The sequence below is a fragment of the Miscanthus floridulus genome, chromosome 15, assembly GCF_019320115.1.
Source record: "Miscanthus floridulus cultivar M001 chromosome 15, ASM1932011v1, whole genome shotgun sequence".
Classification (NCBI taxonomy): domain Eukaryota; kingdom Viridiplantae; phylum Streptophyta; class Magnoliopsida; order Poales; family Poaceae; genus Miscanthus; species Miscanthus floridulus.
Window position 1 is genome coordinate 75,240,972 of NC_089594.1, and position 15,144 is coordinate 75,256,115.

The following is a 15,144-nucleotide window of genomic DNA, read 5'->3' on the forward strand; positions in this document are numbered from 1 at the left end:
TCAACCGTAATACCGAGGACCGTACCTTGCCATACCCTGCGTACCTACAGGACGGTGCCACCAGGCTATGACAGACGGACACTCTACAACCTTCTAGGCGTGTTAGAGCATAAACAGTGTTGTGGACGTCGTTGTTTGTCGTACCAGGCGAACATGGTAGAGCCTGCCAGACGCGTCTGGGCATAAGCAGTATTGTGGGCGCTGGCAGCCGTCTCGTACCCGACAGCGTGGACAACAAGACTATGTAGCACATATACGCTCCCTCTCTCTCTGATTGTAAGGCCATCACCTTCACCTATAAAAAGGGATGTGCTCTCTCTCAACAGGAGAAGGCTAGACGACTCGAGGACTCGACGACCTGAGGACTCGAACAGCTCAACAACTCTAGAACTCGACAGCTACACAGAGCATACGCTCAAATACTTAGCGCACGTTAGAGCACCCATCACTCTCTTCCATTCGGTTCAGAGTTCAGCCGGACCTCTAACACCCCTTCTCATTCCTTATTCATTTGTAACCCCACAACAAACTCCGAGCACATGGGCTCAGAAATAAAGTCACCGACCGACTAAAACTGGATGTAGGACACGTTGCCTGAACCAGTATAAATCTTATGTTATTGAGTGTCAGACCATATCCGATCATAAGACATGGTAAAATTATAAATATTTACTTATCGGCCACATTTTACACCTACCGGTAGCGATTAGGAAGGGTATAAAGAGTCCGTCTGAGCTGCTCACTTATTTTGAGAAGAATAGATTGTTCCCAAAACAATGTTATACTATAATAATAAAATAATAAAAACACGGTTATATTCCACGTCCCGCCCCCACGGGCGCGCAGCGGCGGCTCGCCGAGCCAAGAGTCACTTGGCGGGGCCCACCTCGTCCCCCGCGGCAGATCGGGCCCACACCAATGATGAGCCCGAAACGGCAACGCCGAGAGCCCCGGCAGCCGGGAGAGAGGGGAACACGCGCGGCACGAGCGCACACCGCACACACGCCTCGCGCGGCAGGCAGCGTACGACACCGACGACGGAGAGGGGGGAGGAGGCGAAGCCGAGCCCAACCCCGCAACCGCGACCCACTTCCCCGTCGCGATTTGCATTGCCCTCCCCTCGAGCCCTGATCCCGCCGCGCCCTACCCCAAGCCCCTCGCCGCCGCCGCCGCCGCCGCCGGAGAGATCGCGCCCCCCATTCCCACCCCTCACTCCCTCCCTCGAGGTAACGCCCGCCCAACCCGATTCTCCCTCCAGCAACCCTTGCCTCGGCGGCCCCATCGTTTGGCTTCGCTTTGGGACTGGTGGTTAGTTGGTTGATTGATCTAGTGCTCGATCCTCGCAGGAGCCGGCCGTGGGATGGGGCGGTGACCCGTGAGTGGCGTGGGGCGGCGGGTGCGGGAGCCGGTGGCGAGGGCATATCATGGTGCAGTGCCTGGACGGGGTGAGGCAGCTGCTCGCGGTCCTGCTCAAGTGCTGCGACGTCGAGCTCAAGCAGCCGCGGGGGCTCGAGGACCCCCAGGTCCTCGCCAGGGAGACCGTCTGTAAGCCCCAATCCGCTTCCTCCCCTGCTGCTCTGTCGCTGCTTCATTTCGCACGCACGAGGGAATGAATTGAATTGACGCCCGCGCCTGGTTCGGTCTGGCTGGGTGGGCCTGCCTGTGCTTGTTGTTCCTGCAGTCAGCGTTAGCGAGGTCGAGGCGCTGTACGAGCTGTTCAAGAAGATCAGCAGCGCCGTCATCGATGACGGGCTGATTAACAAGGTCAGCGATGGGTGTTTGGTTCACTCTTCACTGCTTGGTTCTTATGTAATCTCTTACTAATCTGTGTGTGGTATGTGCAAGTGTGGATGGTCCTGTTAGTATGCGTGTGTGTGATGGCCAATGCTGAGATGGCTGTTCTTGTTTGTCACCTCTGCGCAGGAGGAGTTTCAGTTGGCGCTATTTAAGACCAGCAAGAAGGAGAGCCTGTTCGCGGATCGTGTGAGCCTTCATTTGTTGCATATTGTTGATATGCTTTACAATTTTGTTTCTGGGAATTTTGCAAATCGATGAGAATCAGGATTGCTCGATAGTTAATGCTGCGCAGGTGATGAAAGCTATAAAAAACTTGCGGGTGAGAGTTCAACAGAGAGTTGACTCCTGTAGTCTTTCTGATTGCATTGGATTTTTTGAGGGGCTATTCAGGGTCCTATTGATATATGCTTTAGTTACCCATTTTCTGTAAGAATCTATTGTTATTTATGCTTTCTCACCAATTGTCTTGCTAAATGAGTGAGTTAGTCATGTAAAGATGATATAAACCCTTTATCTATGGTTTAGGAATTAGGATCCCCTTTTGTGGGCCGCGTCAATCCTGTGCCCCACCTTTGTGTTGTTTAGCACCTTTTGTTAGCCAATTTGACAAGATCCTAGTTTCGGTTATTGTTTTGCATAATCTTTGTTATTTATTTATTCATTGTGAATTTTTGTTTCAAATCAAGACATTGTTATTTGTTAAAATCTTTGCAGTAATATAAGTTTTGACATGACCCCTTTCCTCACATAGCACATAGCACCTACTTATGTTGCAACATGAAATGCTTGCTAATCTCCTTATTAATTCCTCACATTAGTGTGTGATGCAAATGCACTGTGCTGTAGTGTTGTATATATCTGAATGGAAGTTGAGCGTGCGTACTGCTTATGTGAATAAATTTTGTATGACTTGTCTAGATTGGTTTCTACAGAAATGCCTTATATCTTATGCCATGCAATGCCTGCGCTGCGTTGCATTACACAATGCATTATGCATGTACTTCTGTATGATTTCTTTATTTCAGAATGCTCATATGTCACGGATACAGTGTTGTTATATATCTAAATATACTCTGAATTCGTACTTAGACAAATGAGCTTTTCGGTGACTAGTCTATAATGCATCAGTAGGAATGCCATACATGTTTTTTTTTTTTTGGCTCAACTGCCATGCTTCTGTTTTTTTTTTTTGGGGTGGGGGGAAGGCTGTTGCCTTTCATAATTGTTGTGTGTTGTGAGCAAAATGACTCTCTGCATATCACTTGATACTTGAAAGCTATTCAAATGGGACACTTATGATCCAATTATGTATCAATTGAAGCTAGTATGTTTAGAACCATGTTTTGTGTGGAAAAATGCACGAAAAATGTGGATCCCTGATCTTGCTTTTGGCTACTGATATAAAAGTAAATCATGTCCTTAATATTTTCCCTTGCAGGTATTTGATTTGTTTGACACAAAGCACAATGGAATTTTAGGATTTGAAGAATTTGCTCGTGCTCTCTCAGTATTTCATCCTAATGCTCCCCTTGATGACAAAATTGACTGTGAGCTCTTGTGTTTTGTAAATTGATAATTTGGCTCTCCACTATAAATATTAATCTAAGTTCTATTATACGTGATTGGCCTAATGGTCAGTTGGTCACAGGAGCCTTACTGCCTTAGTAGCACCGCTTTTTTCCGCATCAATCCTGGGCCCACCTGTGTTGTTTATCACCTTTTTTAAGCCAAAATGACAATATCCCATGGGCCACCTGTGTCGCTTTCAGCGAGATGCACATGGCTGTAGGCATGTGTCCTGGGCGCTCGGTGGCATGTCTAGGGCAGCCAGCCTTCAGCGTGTTTCTTGGCCTATGTGCGAGAAATTTCTTCTTAATACAATGCCGCAGGGGCGGTCTTTCCCCAGCTGGTACCAGCTTGTCACACAAGTTATACCGGTTACAGTAGTGTGCTTGGGGGGTCTCCCCTTGCCGGGCTGCGTTCAAATCCTTACAGCTTCTTATTGCAATGCCCACCCTGTGGTCGAGTTTTTTTTTTTTGTCTTTCCCCCGCAGGTCGAGGGATAATTCACGACAATAACTTGAAGCTTATTTAAAAGGCAACATATCAGGTGCAAACCAATCAACCTGTGCAAACTTGGAAACTACCATTCAGGACCACTAGATGTTGATCCAATGGATGGGGTGAGGGGGCTTAAGCGTAAAAAAAAGGCCGGCAGGTGGGGGGCTTCAGCGCAAAAAAAATCACACCTCTCACCCCATCCATTGGATCAACATCTAGTGATCCTGATTGATAGTTTTCAAGTTTGCACAGATTGGTTGGTTTGCACCCGATACGTTGCCTATTTAAAATACCATTCCAAATTTTGGATGTACTTGGATTCACTAATGTGTAGTCTATTCAACATTCTTTTAGTAATATACTGAGTTTATGGTAAAGCTGAAGTTTAACAAACTTATTTTATGTAATGCTCCTGCTTTTCCACTTGTATTTTTTAACGCTAAATTCTGAAGGAAAAAATCTTGTATCGTTACTGCAGTTTCATTCCGGCTGTATGATCTCAAGCAGCAAGGCTACATTGAGAGACAAGAGGTATGGAACTGTGGATAGTATTGCTGCCAAAGGTTTTTACATGGTAGGAGTTAGCTTTTATGTACACTGACCGACCCAAATATGGTAACATCATTAAAATCTTATATCATGGGGTAGCAGCAGTAGCGTTGGTAATGCCAGTTGATTTAATAGCTTGATATAGGTGAACTCTCAATTGTCTTCGTGGGATATTGTCTTAGGTTTTTTTCCCTTAAGGAATGACCAAATGAAATGCGTGTTCAGTTTTCAAGAACTGCTTTCTTTTGATTGAATTGTTTCCTTTTTTTCTGAAGTACTCTTCATAAGAAATGTCGTCTTTGGATTGAATTATGCTCTTTTTTATCTAGCCTTAATGGTTTATTGCGTTTGGCTTTCAGGTTAAGCAGATGGTTGTTGCGACACTTGCCGAGTCAGGGATGAATCTTTCAGATGAAATTGTAGAGAGTATAATTGACAAGGTTTGCTGAAGTTGTGCATTTATATTATTGTATATCCTATTTATCTGTATAGTGTAGTGCTCCTCCAGTGAGCTTTATATGATGTTTCAGACAGCAAGTTTGACCTGAAACGTCATATGAAGATGACAAGAGGGAGTATGTCTCAGAATGTTGTGCATATTTCTCTATTCAACTACATAATACTGTTTCATACATACATTTCCAATAGAGTATTTGCGAGCATTATATTTAACTGAGGGGCTGTGCTGGTAAACATTTATCAAATTGTGAGACACGTGCCATGTCTTTCTTGTTTATTTGAGTCCAAGATATGATGCAGTAGGCAAATGTAATTGGACGTACCATTCCACCATTTTTGGTCACTGTTTGGTGCATCCTTCGAGAAAGTGCATTAGTGCTTATCTCTGATTTTCTACAGTCACTTGCGTCAAGAATCAAGATCATAAGATGTCAATTCCATGAATGTATCTTGTTTCTTTCTTGACACATTGTTCCCTGCTGTTGTATGGTTTCAGTGGGTTTGGCATGAGAAATAATCAGATTGTCATCCTCTTGCTTGTTGATATCCCCCTCGCTCATTTTGTTTTCTTTTGTCATTATAAGACATTTGAGGAGGCAGACACAAAGCATGACGGAAGAATTGACAAGGAAGAGTGGCGCAATCTAGTCATTCGGCATCCATCTCTGCTGAAGAACATGACTCTTCAGTACCTCAAGTAAGGAACCTTCTTGGCTGTGTGTATTGCTTGTCAAACTGTCATATTATTATATATAGCTTTGTCCTTTTATGCTTAATCTTAAGAAGTCTGGGTATAATGTGTTAGTCGCTAAATTCTTACTCTTGGTAGTAGCAGAATTCTTACTCTCGAGAGAGGATGGCACTAGGAGTTGGGGCAATTTTCTGGTTTATTTCTCACACAAATGCCATGCCAACCTGAGGGGTTGGGGATACATATTTATAAGCATATGCCAATATGCTAGTCTAAGATGCTGTCATAGATGCTGTCCTAGATGCTAAGATGCTATCCTAGCTAGTCAAGGATGTTGTCCTTGATGGGCAGCAAGACCACCATGCTGCTGCTGCCCCACAACAGCCCCACAAAGACCACAGAGACTTATCCATCATTCTCCCCCTAAGTCTTGTGCGTCGTCTTGTGGGAAAGTTGAACCATCCCGGTCCTGGAGCAGAGCTCAAGGAACTTGATCCTCCCAAGAGGCTTGGTAAGCAGGTCCGCAAGCTGGTCCTTGGTGTTGATGTAGCTCCCTTCCTCCAAACAGCCTCGGATGAAGTGGTACCTCACCCGGATGTGCTTACTCCGTTCATGGAAAACGGGGTTCTTTGCCAGGGCCAGAGCGGACTTGCTGTCCATCCTGAGCTCCACCGCTCTAGTGTCTCTGCCGAGGAGATCACCAAGCAGTCGAGCGAGCCAGAGTGCCTGAGTCGAAGCGGTGGAGGCCGCTATGTACTCGGCCTCGCAGCTGGACAGGGCCACCACCTGCTGCTTGACCGACTGCCAGCTAACGAGGCACTTGCCGAGGAGGAAGAGGATCCCGCTCGTGCTCTTGCTGGTGTCGATGTCGCCGGCGTGGTCGCTGTCGCTGTACCCGACGAAGTGTGCCGCCCCAGGGCACCTAGGGCAGTAGAGGCCATGGTCGAGAGTCCCCACAACGTAGCGGATGATCCTCTTCACGGCATGCTGGTGCTCCGTCGTCGGTCGCTGCATGAACCGACTAACGTAGCCGACGGAGAACGCCAAGTCTGGCCGTGTGTGGGCGAGGTAGCGAAGGCTCCCCACAAGACGCCGGTACTGCGTAGCGTCCACCTCCTCCGTCGTGCTGTCGCGGCTCAGCTTCAGCCTCTCCATCGGAGTGAGAGCTGGGTTGCAGTCGGTGAGCCCAGCTAGCTCAACGACGCGCTTGGTGTAGGCGGTCTGTTGAAGCGTGATCCCGGAGTCATCCTGGTGCACCTCGATTCCTAGGTAGAAGGAGAGAGGCCCCAGGTCACTCATCTGGAAGGTGGCCTTCATCTCTTCCTTGAATGCCGCCACCTCCGCATCCTTGGTGCCGGTGATCACCAAGTCGTCGACGTAGACACCCACCAGCAGAGCATTTCCTCCACTGCCCCGTCGGTAGATGGCCGCCTCGTGCAGGCTTTGCTCGAAGCCCATCCCCTTTAGCGTGGAATCCAACTTGGCATTTCACGCCCTCGGTGCCTGCCGCAAGCCATAGAGGGCCTTGCGCAGGCGGAGCACCTTGCCCTCCTTGCCGGGGATCGCAAATCCCGGCAGCTGGTGCACATAGACCTCCTCCTTCAAGTCGCCGTTAAGGAACGCTGACTTGACGTCCATGTGATGAACACGCCAGCCCTCCTGGGCAGCTAGCGCAAGGAGGAGTCGCACGGACTCCATCCGTGCCACGGGAGCAAAGGCGTCATCGAAGTCGACCCCCTCCTGCTGCACGAAACCTCGTGCCACCAAGCGAGCCTTGTGCTTGATGATGGCGCCGGCTTCATCCCTCTTCAGCTTGTACATCCACTTAAGGGTGATCGCACGGTGACCACGAGGAAGGTCAGCAAGCTCCCAGGTGCGGTTCTTTTCAACCGCATCCATCTCCAATTGCATCGCGACGCGCCATGCCGCGTGTCTCTCGGCCTCTGCAAACGACCGAGGCTCGCCGTCGTCACACGCAAGGTGCAACTGCGCCTCCAGGTCATGAGGCACCGGTCCCGGCACCGGCTGGTCGCCGAGAAGGTTCTCCATCGTACGGTACCGCAACGGCTCGCCGTCGTGGTACGCGTCGATGCGCTCCTCGTCGTGAGAGAGCGGAGTAGCGAGCTCAACCGGGCTGTGCTCGACATGAGCTGGTGTTGGAGTAGACGTGCCCGGAGAGGTGTCTGTCGGTGTTGGAGTGCGTGGCAGTGCCGGCTGTGGTGGAGCCGGCGAAGAACTCATCGCAGCCGAAGTCCTGGCTGGAGAGCGTGGTGCTGTCGGAGTAGCAGGCGTCGGGGTCGGTGGAGGCTCGGGGACTAGGGTAGACGCGCTCGTCGAAGAAGAGTTGCCTACTCCCCCAGTTCCCTCGAAGTAGACGTACTCGACAGTGAAGTCGTCGTACGTCGGAGCCGAGCCGTCGTCCACCGCCTTGTCCTATGCTCATCCTCGCCCTTCGTTGAACACAACGTCGCGCGCCGTGCGCACACGCTGTGTCTTCGGGTCGAGGATGCGGTAGGCCTTCGAGCCCTCCGCGTAGCCGATGAACACTCCCGGAGTGCTCCTGTCGTCGAGCTTGCTGATGTGGCCAAGCTCCTTGGCGAACGCGAGGCAGCCGAAGACCCGCAAGTGGGAGACCGCCGGCTTGCGCCCATGCCAAGCCTCGTACGGCGTCCTGCCGTCGAGCGCCTTGGTAGGCGAGCGGTTGAGGATGTAGACGGTCGGCACCACCGCCTCTCCCCAGAAGATAGCCGGCATCCCCCTCTGCTTGAGAAGGGCCCGAGCCATCCCCACAATCGTCTGGTTGCGCCGCTCGACGACGCCATTCTGCTGCGGGCTGTACGGCGCGGAGTAGTGGCGCTGAATGCCCTCATCAGCGCAGTACGACGCGAATTCACCTGCCGTGAATTCGCCACCGTTGTCGATGCGCAGCTTGCGGCCGCACTCCGCCTCCGCAGCAGCCTGCGCGCACCTGATGGCGTCCGCAACCTCTCCCTTGCTGTCGAGGACCATCACCCACATGTAGCGGGAGAAGTCGTCGACGAGCAGCAGGAAGTAGCGTCGTCCTCCCGGTGTGGCCGGTGTCACTGGGCCACACAAGTCCCCGTGCACAAGCTCGAGCCTCTCCTTGGCTCGAAAGCTCGCCCGCTGGGGAAAGGGGAGTCGCCTCTGCTTCGTCAACACGCAGACGTCGCAGAGCTGCTCCACATGGTCGAGGCACGGCAGGCCTCGCACTATCTCTGTGGCACTGAGCCGCTTCAGGGCCTCAAAGTGAAGGTGCCCGAAAAGCTCGTGCCACTGCCACGCCTCGTCGTCCCGACGAGCAGCGAGACAGAGGGGTTGTGCCACCTGCACGTTAAGGATGTAGAGTCGATTTGCGCTTCTGGATACCTTGGCAAGAAGGCGACGACGGCGATCCCAAATCCTCATGACTCCATCCTCAACCACCACGCGCGAACCTTTCTCATCCAGCTGTCCTAAGCTGATGATGGAGTTCCTCAACGCAGGGATGTAGTAGACTCCGGTGAGCAGCCTGTGCTCACCAGACACGGCGATGAAGATGACGGAGTCGACGCCCTTGATCTCCACGCCGGAGGCATCCCCAAACTTGACGGAGCCTCGGACGCTAGAGTCAAGCTCGGTGAAGAACTCCCGTCGGCCGGTCATGTGATGGGTGGCACCGGTGTCGAGGCACCACCCGTCAGTCTTGTCGTTGCCAGAGCCGTCGCCGAGGAGGGCGTGTGCTTTTGGCTCGTCAAGGTGGAGGAGAGCCGCTGCGGCCGGTGCCGCTGGAGGTAGCTCGATGCTTGCATGTGCCATGAACAGAGCCGGCTCCTCCGCCTGTGCGACGTGGGCCTGGCCGCGTCGTGGCTGTCGACAGTCCTTGGCCCAATGGCCAAGCTGGCCGCAGTTGCGGCAGGTGTCGTCTCGTGCCAGCTTGTGCTTGCCGGCGGCGCCGCCCTGGGCGCCTCCGTGGGCATCACCCTCGGCACGTCCTCGCGCCCCGGCCTGGGCGTCTCTGCGCGCCTTGCGCAGCTTGCCACGCTAGCGGCCGCCTGTCGCAGAAGAAGGCTCCCCCTTCTTCCGGTCACCTTGACAGGCAACCCACTGCTCCCGAGTGAGAAGGAGCTTCCCGCCAGTGGTGATGGGCCCCGAGAGAGACTGTGACTCATCGCTGTCGACGACCTTGAGGCGACCTATCGCCTCCTCGATCGACATCGTGGAGAGATCCAGCAGGGACTCGATCGAGCGAGCCATCTACTTGTACTTTTTGGGGGCGCAACGAAAGAGCTTTTCGACAGCTCTCTCGCCGTAGGTGTCATCGCCGAACTGCACCATCTTTTGCAACAGAGTGTTGAGACGGAGAGCAAAGTCATCAACGTTCTCACCTGGCTTGAAGGCCAGGTTCTCCCACTCCTTGCGAAGTGCCTGCAGTGTGGACTTGCGAGCGCGGTCGCTGCCGATGCGTGCTGCAGCGATGGCGTCCCAAGCCTCCTTGGCAGTCCGCTTGTTGGTAAGCGAGAACTGCATCTCAGGCGGGGCTGCAGTGATGAGGGCATCCAGCGCCCGTCGATCCTGGTCGTAGTCGACGTCGCCGTACCGGACTGCCTCCCACATGTGCCGCACCTGGAGCTTTACCCTCATCACCGCGGCCCACTCGACGTAGTTGGTCTTAGTGAGGGTAGGCCACCCACCGCCGGGGCCGATGTCCCTGACAACAGCCTGGAGCCCGTGGTAACCACGGTACCGATCCGGGGAGAGAGAGCCACGCTGCCTGTGAAAGCCGCACTCTCCATCAACCCGTCCGCCACCGTTGCCGTGCGTGCCTCCTCCAGGAGCGCCGCCGGCGCGTCCGCGCCTGTCTGGGCTGCCGCCGTGCTCGTGGGCGTGCGCGGCTGCCCACTGCGCCGCCCGCGCTCGCGCTGCCTCCCTCCCCAGCAGCTCGAGGTCCGCGTTGGCGCTGTCGTCAGTAGAAACGGAGCTGCTGATGCTGCCATCGCACGCGCTGCATCCGCCGCCGCCGCTACCAGCCTCGACGCCCTTGCCGCCGCTGCAGCGGTCTCTGCCGCCGCTCGCTCGCGTTCCTCTGCCGCGGCAAGTTCGGCCTCCTGCCGACGCCACGTGCTCGAGATGACCGAGCGCTGAGACTGCCCTGTGGACATGACGCGCTCCCGGGGGGCTGCTGCGTGGGGAGAGGGCTACGTAGAGGGAGAGGAGTGAGCAAGAGCGGTCGGAGCTGCTGCTGCTCCCAGCTGGGGCTGTTGCGCGGCTGGGAAAGGAGATGAGTAGGAGATGCTCAGGCTACAGGATAGTACGGCTCTGATACCAGTTGTTAGTCACTGAATTCTTACTCTTGGTAGTAGCAGAATTCTTACTCTTATCGAGAGAGGATGACACTAGGAGTTGGGGCAATTTTCTGGTTTATTTCTCACACAAATGCCATGCCAACCTGAGAGGTTGGGGATACATATTTATAGGCTGCTAGCCAGCCGCTGCTAGCCAGCCAAGCATATGCTAAGATGCTAGTCTAAGATGCTGTCCTAGCCAGTCAAGGATGATGTCCTTGATGGGCAGCAAGACCACCATGGGCAGCAAGACCACCATGCTGCTGCAGCCCCACAAAGACCACAGACACTTATCCATCATAATGCTCTTTGCTCTAACTTAAATTTTTATATGGCTCCCTCTTTCCCTTGGCTAAAATATCATGTTGTAATGTTTCAAAAAATCATCACAAAAATTCAGTTTAAAATTCATCTTTGATGTTGAGATTCAAAAAACACAAGTATCACTCTCAGCACATGATGAACAGTGCCTGGTTGACTGCTTGTCTATTTTGTTTCTTGACATCTATGATGAATTTCAAACTGTATTGTTGCAACGGAACTTAACTTTATGTGTACTACAAATGATTTTTGTGATGATTGTTTGAAACATTGCAACATGATGTTTTAGCTAGCCAGCCCTCCTGAGCGCCAAATATGCATTGGTTATTACTGCTCTTGAATAGGGTGATGAAAATTTTCATTTTTATCAATTAAAGGAGTTAAGGAGTGATAAGATAAGATTTGTGATGCACAATTTCGCGCTAAGCATTCAATATCTTGCAGAGGAAAACAATACAATGTTGTAGTGTAGTGAGGCATGCAACTGAAATGCAATAAATCAGGATTGCACTATTTCAATCAAATTGCATAGATGACACTGACAGCGTACTGGCTCACTATAGTTGGGGCTTCAGTGTAGCTCATATAAAAACCATGCCTTACTGTTGACGCACTTCCAAATTGTTTATGTTTCTATTAGGAAATATGCTGAATGAGTTTTTGGGAAGGCAAACCACTGTCTAAGAACTTGTCAGAGAAGCATCGGGCTGATGGTCTTAAAAGATGCATCATGCTTTAAATTAACCTGTCCTTTTCTAGTTTCTGTATTGGATGCTGTCAGTTCATAGTATGGATCGCCATTGTCTCTTCTTCTTGAGATATCTCACAAGTCTGCATTGCTATATTTGTACAGGGACATCACCACTACATTTCCAAGCTTTGTCTTTCACTCTCAAGTCGATGATAACTGAGATTCATGGGATTATTTTGACAAGAAACATCAGAAGATATGATCGTGGGGTTCTGATATGGTTTTCATTTCTCAATATTGGGTTGTTGGATTGACCGAGATTGTAGTGCTCCGAAGTATGTTGCATGCTGGATTCAAGAACTCGAATCTTTTGTCAACGTTGTTTCTTTCATTTGCATGTCTGGATGCGCTTGGAAAGGATATGTAGTATATATGTCCAAAGTTTCCCTTTTTTTTTTTCTTTTGGCTGGCCTGGCCAGCAATCGGATCCGGTTCTTAGAAGCTTCTGTCTTTTGTACAGGATAGAAACAGCGCTTTAAGGATTTCTATTGTGCTTGGACTTCTTTTTAGTTATAGCTCGAGCAGAAATGTTTTTGGTTGAAGGTGTGTACTTGTGTGCTTCCATTAGTTTTCCAAAATGTATTTGTGTTTTTTTCTCCAGTTCATTCTTTCTCCCATTATTTCTCCAAGCATTTTAGTTTCTGAGTACCATGTTTTTTTCTGAGTCGACAGATATTTTCATGGTGCATATATGTATATTCCATAGAACAATATTTAGAGGATCATATTGGAACATGTGAATTCAAGTGTCGTATTCTCCAAAATTTGTACTGCCTCCATGTTCCCAAAGGAAGTCGTTTTAAGGTTAAGTCAAATATTTTAAACTTTGACTATAAATAAATTCTTTTGGGTTAGAGTTTGAAAATAAGGAAGTGATGCAACTAGATTCATCTCGAAATATAGTTTTATAAAAGTATATATTCACTATGTTTTATAAATATGTATATTTAATAGCAAAAAGTAGCAATCAAGGTTGTTTTTGAAGACTGTGTCGATGTCATCAATGTCAAAACGACTTCTTTTAGAGACACGGTGGGAGTATATGTTGGTAGACAATCGAATTCAAACTGCAACCACAGAACCTTGTGCAGTAACACACGCCTCTCGTTTCATCCCCATCCAGACCGAGCGATTAACAAGTGGGAGATGGCAAAAATCAGACCAATAAGAGTAGAATCGACCTAAAGATGGAGGAAACAAGTGGACAAACAATAGGATCGGAGGGGAGATGGAGATATCGAGTGAGCGACGGCATGAAAGAAAATACGACGTGGCGTTGCCCTGCATTTACTCCTTCCATCATGTAATATGTGTGTTTTAGCATTCAAAATCTATCCTCAAATATAATACATTCTAGAGGACAAAAAATAATTTTACATTAAATACTTTTCATTTATCAACCAATCACCATTAATCTTGTTGATGATAGCGTCTGATTAGAAAACAAAATGTGGGTACATGCGTCTTTTATCTTCTCTCTTAATTTATCTTAAACTTTCTAGAATGCACTATATTACAGGACAGAGCGAGTACGTTCTTTGGTAACCCTGGACTGCTTCGACATTTAAGTAATGGACTAATAACCTTCTTGTTACCTTGTGACCTAGGCGTGGCTTTACTGTTAAACGCGAGGTAGATATTAAAAAAAGGGTAATGCTTGTATTAGGGCGTCCATCCGCCCGGGTAGCCCCGCTGGCAGGCCGGAAGGCCTAGAAGACTCTCTTATCTATTCCAATCCACTCACCTCCGGCCACGGTAGTTTTCTAAAAAAAAGAAAAATAAAAAAACTCACCGCAGCGCCGCGAGCCTATGACCGTGCTCCGTTGCGCATCCCGCCCGCCATCTCCACCTTGCCTCCTGCCCGCCTTCTCTCCACTACGCCTCCTTCTCCACCACGCGCTTCCGCTCGCCTCTCTCTCCATGGCGCCTCCCACCTACCTTCTCCATCGGAGTGACCTGCTACGGCTTTCTCCACCGGAGTGGCGAGCTCCGCGCCACCGAGACGCTGTTGCAGGACGCGCGTGGCACGCGGCTACCCTCTCCCAATCGTGCAGCCGCTGGCTCTCCACCACGTTACGGAGTCGCCGCCGCTAGCCCTCCGCCGCCAGCCTGCCGCCAGCCCGCCGCCTACAAGCGCCCCGGGGCCACTGCCTCCGGCACGCCGACGTGCCTCCATTCTCCCAAGCGGCAAGGAGATGTTGCGCTGAAAGTACATGCTGCAAGTGCATGTTTCAAGTGTTTTAGATGTTTCAGAGATATGTTGCAAGTGTATCATACGAATGTTGCAAAAGTAGATCGTGGTGTTGCATATGTTGCAATGGTTGTACACGTATATTGCAAGTGTCTGTTTCCAATGTTTTATCTGTGTTTTTAGACGTATGTAACAAGTATGTTTATCTGGATGTTTCATATGTTTCACACATATGTTGCAAGTGTTTTATCTGGATGTTACATATGTTTACAACGGTTTTCAAGCGTTTTCAGGTTTTTTTGCAAGTGTTTCAGAAGTATGTAAGTGTTTCATTTGTCTTCAGACGTATATTGCAATTGTTGCATCTGGATGTTTTAAAAGTAAATCGGGTGTTTACACATGTTGCAATGTCACCCGCCCGTTGCAGATGCTAGAGGGGGCGTGATTTTTGGATCGAGCAGGGCGTAGACACCACGTGGGGTCGACCGGAGGTGCAGAAGCCGCGTGGGGTCGGTTTGGGCGCAAACGCCTTGTCAGGCTAGCGTGGGGGCGAAGTGTAGGCGCGTCCGTCCAGAGTCCAGACGCTAACACTACCATTAAAAAAACACAAGTTAGGCCTGGTTTAGTTCCTCTCCTCAAGTTTAGTCCCTATCACATCTTATGTTTGACACATGCATGAAATATTAAATATAGACTAAAAAATAACTAATTGCACAGATTGCGACTACTTTACGAGACATATTTTTTAAGCCTAATTAGTCCATGATTTGATAACATGATGCTACAGTAAATATGTGCTAATGATACATTAATTAGGCTTAGTAAATTCGTCTCGCGGATTACTGAGGACTTGTGTAATTTGTTTTATTATTACTATCCGAACACTCTCATGTGACACCCGATGTGATACCTCTAAACTTTACCCCCTGAATTTAAACACCCAACTTACAACTATTCACCGTTAAACACAACGTAGATACAA

The 15,144-nt window shown here is 50.0% G+C and overlaps 1 protein-coding gene across 2 annotated transcripts; it reads left to right on the top strand.

Moving 5' to 3' along the window:
• The first annotated feature begins 926 nt into the window (after nucleotides 1-926).
• Nucleotides 927-12,898, top strand: LOC136507895 (calcineurin B-like protein 2). Of its 2 annotated transcripts, XR_010771777.1 has the most exons (10): nucleotides 927-1,226; nucleotides 1,347-1,545; nucleotides 1,682-1,764; nucleotides 1,924-1,983; nucleotides 3,236-3,344; nucleotides 4,337-4,389; nucleotides 4,767-4,847; nucleotides 5,451-5,563; nucleotides 12,074-12,250; nucleotides 12,785-12,898. XR_010771777.1 is itself a non-coding variant. In XM_066502489.1 (9 exons), the coding sequence occupies exons 2-9, from the start codon at nucleotides 1,425-1,427 to the stop codon at nucleotides 12,129-12,131; spliced, it is 678 nt and encodes a 225-aa protein (XP_066358586.1). In that variant the 5' UTR covers nucleotides 927-1,226; nucleotides 1,347-1,424; the 3' UTR covers nucleotides 12,132-12,361. The 2 variants fall into 2 exon arrangements, 1 of the variants encoding a protein (XP_066358586.1); XM_066502489.1 differs by lacking the exon at nucleotides 12,785-12,898 and having other exon boundaries at nucleotides 12,074-12,361.
• Nucleotides 12,899-15,144: the final 2,246 nt, after the last annotated feature.

Bases quoted from the DNA above. Each gene is read 5' to 3' on its own strand.
- LOC136507895 (XM_066502489.1), top strand. From the start codon at position 1,425: ATGGTGCAGTGCCTGGACGGGGTGAGGCAGCTGCTCGCGGTCCTGCTC. The intron at 3,345-4,336 runs GTGAGCTCTTGT...TCGTTACTGCAG, and splicing joins CCTTGATGACAAAATTGACT to TTTCATTCCGGCTGTATGAT. The intron at 4,848-5,450 runs GTTTGCTGAAGT...TGTCATTATAAG, and splicing joins TAGAGAGTATAATTGACAAG to ACATTTGAGGAGGCAGACAC.